This window comes from Hyalella azteca, unplaced genomic scaffold (genome assembly GCF_000764305.2).
Source record: "Hyalella azteca isolate HAZT.00-mixed unplaced genomic scaffold, Hazt_2.0.2 contig3906, whole genome shotgun sequence".
In the NCBI taxonomy this organism is placed as follows: domain Eukaryota; kingdom Metazoa; phylum Arthropoda; class Malacostraca; order Amphipoda; family Hyalellidae; genus Hyalella; species Hyalella azteca.
Window position 1 is genome coordinate 1 of NW_025934135.1, and position 6,135 is coordinate 6,135.

A 6,135-nucleotide genomic window follows, 5' to 3' on the forward strand; every position below is an offset into this window, starting at 1 on the left:
TGGAGTATCAGCTTGTGGGCTGATGCATTGCTTGTTTCAAGCTGGTGTGGCGAGATGAGGCAAGTAAGAACAGCTGCATAGGTGCTAGGCTGACTATTTCTATTGCATGTAGAGGGTTGGCATTTGCACTTGGACTGATTTATGAGTCAATCTTTTGGGCTACGGCAGCGCTCCCGAACAATTCATCTTTACCTAACAAGTTTCGAAAACTCGGAGAACACTCGAAAGCAACGACAAACATACAAGAAGGGAGAATTGCGACCGCACTCCAGAGTGATCAGAAAGAGGGGTGGAGAGCAGATTTCATAGAATAATTTGTACTTTTATGCAAAAAACACGCACGTTTAAATTTTGACACAACTTCCTTCTTTGATGCTGATGAAATGAATCTGTTGCGTTTGAACAGTATGGTCCAAACAAAAAATGTTCCGCACAGCAATAAATGCAATTGATATTTTGCGGAATTAATATGAGCATAAAATTGATGCTTAGAACGAAGAAAATAACCTTCAATGTTAATATAAAACTTCTACACAATTTAGCCTTTTCGCGTTTGAATAGTACCTCTCTGACCACCCTGTGGCCTGTACACTGACTGTCACTTCGAGTGCACTCTCCATGAAATAATATAATAACGTATGACACCGTGTTACGGGGCCAGTATCAACTGGGCGTAACGCGAGACTATCCTATCCGCAATAACCCAACCACGGTTCGTCGTACTTCTTGCGACCCAACGTCAATAGGGGAATAAAGACGACAGCACATTACACTTTCCTTCGACAATGCAAGGCACAACAGTGAATGAGAGTGTGAGTCATGTCTCGACTTCGGAGGTCTCTCTGCATGAGAGATCAAACTAATTAATGGCGCAGAACGAATGATCCTATAGAGCTACAACTATTCCGCAACACAGAGCGGATCCGGCAACATCGCACTGAAGTCTAAAGCCATTTTATTAGAAAAATATCAATGTAAAATACATCTATAACAGTTGCATTTCCGTCCTCTACAACCGCATATTTGCTGACTTGCAACGCAAAAGCCACTGCATGCAGATTAATATTGCACAGCAGCGGAGGATAATGGGACAGCATTATAATAAAAACATGATCTAGATGAAGACGTTATAATGCCAAGCCTGTCCACCGTCATACTATTGCAACCAAGACGGTCTGGCTCGATCGGATCAAAGTTAGACGTGTCTGTAGGGTATTTTATCTCGGGGATATAAAGGGCTTGCTGCTTGCGCAGCCCAGCCTCAAAGTCCACCTCAGCGAAGAACGAACGATTTTTTATTTCCTGAGCATTACGACCCAGCCGCTGCTCTGGACTTGTAAGCAGGCGCAAGATGAGGTCTTTGGCCTCAGGCGACACGTTGGCTCCTTTTGGGATCCTCAAACATGACTCCCAGTTTAGCACCTGCATCAGGAAAGTGTCTCAATTTAAGCAGTGGATGTGCCATGCTAATAAATACAGGCAACGAGCAAGGTAAAAAAATAAACATCACACAACTCATTAGATGACACTTAACAGTATAACAAAAGACAAAATAAAACTACAAACCAAACCAAATACGTTGAAGTCAACCTTACCGTAAATGTCAGCTGTAAATAAAAATATAGCCCTACCTTGTACTGCGTTTCGGCGGGAGTGTTCGCCAGGAATGGAGGCTGCCCCACTAGCATCTCATACAATATCACTCCAACGCTACACCAACTAAGTTCAGTTAGTTAATTGTATAACGCAGTGGCGTTATACAATTTTGGGATAAATAACAGATTCACTGTATATTAGAGATGGCTAATTATTTTGAATTACTATTATTAACTGAATGGGAGGAGCTACATGTGATTAAAACTATTGACCTTAGCGAGAATATTATCATTCTTCCACACCAGTCGATGGAGCATCAAAATTTCCTATTCAGTTTTACTGCAAACTGAAATTGAGCCTCCAACACAAAACCCTGTCAAGCTCGGGCACTAAAAAATCTCTGTTTTATTTTAATGTTTGTGAAGATTGCTGCATAAAATATTGTGTAATTTGTGTAAAATGTGCAGAACAAAGACCCTGCTGCACTGCACCAACCTGTGGGTGCACTGTGCAGTGGAGGGGGCTGGTGCAGTGGAGGGGGCTAGTGCAGTGGAGGAGGCTTGTGCAGTGGAGGAGGCTGGTGCAGTGGAGGAGGCTGGTGCAGTGGAGGAGGCTGGTGCAGTGGAGGAGGCTGGTGCAGTGGGAGAGGCTGGTGCAGTGGAGGAGGCTGGTGCAGTGGAGGAGGCTGGTGCAGTGGAGGGGGCTGGTGCAGTGGAGGAGGCCGGTGCAGTGGAGGAGGCTGGTGCACTGGAGAAGGCTTGTGCAATTTCGAGGTAGAAATTCGCCAGGAACAAATCCAAAATTTTGTTTTTCATAAAATTGTTTAAATACTACAACATATCCAGGGGAATTCTCTGGTACTATGAACTTTTAAATTGTTAGGTAATCTTATGAGACTTATTTCTGTTCCAAAAGAACAGCGTTTAGTTAGTTAGTCGAGAATTTAATTTCATGCAAATAAATAATCGGAAACTTATATAAGGTTTACTTAACTTTGTAAATTGGGACAGTTTTCGCATGAGAGTGAAGTAAGATTCATGTTGTAACACTTTTCTTTTGCAGAATGAATATTTCTATTGAATTAGCAGTTTACTAAAATCTTCACAAGTACGCTGCTTCGAGATGCAATCAGTTACAATCTCTAAGTCAGCGTTCAAAAATAATTTAGAATTACATCGAAGAAATTATTCATACTTGCTGAAAGTGATTTGTTGATATAATCATATATACTGAACACGTCGTGGAGACTCCCCTCCATCGCCTTTTTTCGAGGAGTAACTAAATAATTTATCACGTAGCACGCATGCACTTGCAATGTATGAGGTTGGACTAGACCGATTAGTTCGTAACAAGTGGATAGTGAAAGAAATTAAAAGGAGGCAATCTTCTCAATTATGTGGGCGATAGATTTTAGAGAAATGGGCACAGTAGTCCGATACTTTTTCTAAACGCAGCCGAATTGATTTGCTAAACTCCATATATGGGTGAATTGACATAAAATATTTGTACATGCATGGAAAAAAATACCGTATAGTAGTTATAATTTTCATCAACTTCCAAAGGATATTTTACGAATGATTCTCTTAAGTAGATATTGATTAGCATGACTCAAGCCGGATTTCACATCATCAAGGTTAACGTTAATAGGAATACTTTTTCTTCATTAAACCTCTTCAGGTTCAAATTTATCACCGTTCAGAAACGGACTTAAAAACGTGCCGATGAATGGTAATGATGGTGGTGGTGACGTACGAAAATTGTTATAAGAATATTAGAAGCGTTCGTTAAAACACAATAAACATTCGTAAACATATGATCCTAGAAACGGTTTTATTAGTCAATTAAAGCCTAAATTAAATAGTAAATTAAGCTCAATGTGTGGATTGCCGATTAGGAATGAACTAACAGGTCGTCTGCCATCTCGAAGATTGGCTTGATATGACTTGATATGTTACCCACCAAAAATATCTATTCACCGGGATTCATTAATATGTTTTCAGTAACTGCAGACGGAAATTCAACTAGTCACTCCACACTTGGAAAAATATTCGCATTAAAGAGAAAATTTAGAATGAAACTTTGTGCATTATTTCTCGGCTTCTCGTAGTTGCGAAGGTTCCAGGTCTCTATCGTTGATGTTTTGGTGGTAACCTCATTGAAGTATACATGTATACTCATGGTTTATACAGGATCCCCGAAGGATTAACAGATTTTGAAACAAGAACCAACACCAGAGCCACGCCTATAAAAAACTGCGTTGCAACTCACCCACGCGACAACATTTCTTCTCGCTTCGAATCACCATGTGGAACAGCCTCCCCGATTACATCTTTGACGCTCCTAGTATGAACGCGTTCAAGAACAGACTAGATAAAGCTATGGAAAAATATATGTTCAGATTTGAAATGCCTAGCACCACACCAACTCGATGGAAGTCAAGTAGTTATTTCAAACTATCGTCAGTTTTGCAAAAATCCGGTCAAGGACCTGCATTGTTTATATAACTCCTGTGAACAAGGCACAACAAATACAAGAATCGGCGACAGGCCACACCAGCGCCGCCGACCTCACTATGATATGATATGATTTGATATATTTAATTTATTTTAAATTAGGTATTGGCAACACGAGTTGTTGATAAATATTCATCAACACCTTCTTCAAATTTCAACAGATTGTCTCTAACATCTTTAACATTCATATTTATCACTAGTTATTGGTCTTAAGTCATGACTTACAAATGAAAGATTTCAAAAATTCACCAAATCATTAGATGATTAGAGCGTGATCAGCGTATCCGGACTACGTTCCTAATGAAGTTAGCCCTACAAATTTTTTTTATGCACATGTAACGAAAACTTTGAACCGAAACTAAAAATTTACTTGTCCATTTTACATGACACCAGTAATTCGATGGTTCTGTTAATTAGTAATAACACTAGTAATGTTTATCAGTAAAATGCCCTGTTCTGTTATTAATTGGCTATTCTGTTCAATGAATAATAGCAGAGAGCAATCAATCCTATTGTCATGTTAGCCTATACGAATAATTTATGAACGCCGTTATTTATATTTGATAGATAAAAACAGCTGACATTGTAATTCGCTAGGCATTCACTGGTCCTGGGGTAGAGTGGCTATACGTGAATAAGTATAACAATGATAGAGTTTGGATGAGGATTCTGTATGTTTCTATGGGATTTATTTCGTTTTCCAGCTCGTCCTTTTTGCTGCTCATCATGAGCGGGGAATAAATATGTCAGAGCTGCACGGTGAGAAGGAGGCCTTCCCATGGTGCATACACCATCTTCAGACACCATATTCATCATTAGCAACTTATTTGCTCACTCAAGTAAGAAGATGAAGTGGTGGGTGGATTTTAATCAAGCATTAGGACGCATGGGTCAAATGGAATCTCTAGTGCATGTAGCATTCTCTGATAACAGTCATTGGTGCATTCGAATCTTCGCTGCTTGACTATTTAGACATTATCATCATAGACGTACTTAATTGATCTTCCTTTTCAGGAATATTAGCAATATTTTTAGCAATATTTTTTTCAGATATATTAGCAATATTTTTTATATATTTATTCAATAGTGTCACGAAAGCACACTCATCTACAAACTACGATGACTGATCACTAGAAATCTCCGAGACAGAGTAATGGGGATACTAAAATAATCACGTTAAACGGTAACTATGACTAGGGCAGCACATACACGTATGCGTAACATTTATATTATTTTGACCTATTGACGATTGCTCAAGTTAATACGAATAAAGACTATCCAGGTAAATGAGAAAGTAGAAGAATATAATATCTTATTAACCTGCATAGTCTTTGATTGTATTGCCAACAGGTGAGTGTCAAATTTGATGCGTGGCAAAGCAGGCGCGGGTCAAGGGATAAATGAATTATCAAGTTCAGGAAATTCCTTCATATATGTTCAGTTGCTTTGACATAAATGTTGAGTCGTCTTATGGCTTTTATATCCGGGCAAATGAATGAAGCCTTCAGATTCAATTTGGTGCCTGGCAATAATTAGATGGAAATATATAACCTGAAATATACATTCAGTTTTTTGTATCCTCGAAATAGTCAGTGTGACGAATTAACTTCATCAAGCACAAGTTTCATGCCCACAAAAATAATTTATTATTTTCTTTGCATTGAATTATTTAACATGATTTATTAGGTCTGATCTTTATTTATTTATTTTTAATTTATTATTTAATAGGAGTTGGTCCCGGTTATGGGTAATTATTGAGGTTTGTAAAGTATTGCTAGTATTCATCAACTTTAATCATCCCTTTTGTTACGAATATTCTATCACTTAAGTGTATTTAATACCATACGAAATAATTCAAAATCTCAACCAAATATCAACGCTCTACTTAACCTTATAATCTCCTTTACGACCATCGTAAATAATTTTTGTCTCTTCCCTAACGCATTACCGACAGACGCATTAGACTAAAGGCGCCTGGGCCTATACTTTCAAAAAAGTTAAGAGATCGTAAGTTCATCAGCCAATC

The 6,135-nt window shown here is 38.5% G+C and overlaps 1 protein-coding gene across 1 annotated transcript; it reads right to left on the reverse strand.

Annotated features, from left to right (window-relative positions):
* Positions 1-1,172: 1,172 nt before the first annotated feature.
* On the reverse strand, positions 1,173-1,706 carry LOC108678098 (serine/threonine-protein kinase LATS1-like; the record flags this gene model as incomplete). The annotated part of the gene is made up of 2 exons (XM_018166445.2): positions 1,632-1,706; positions 1,173-1,422 (listed from the first exon to the last, which is right to left on the reverse strand). Coding segments are annotated over exons 1-2 (307 nt in total), but the record flags the coding sequence as incomplete, so codon positions are not given.
* Between the last annotated feature and the right edge of the window lie 4,429 nt (positions 1,707-6,135).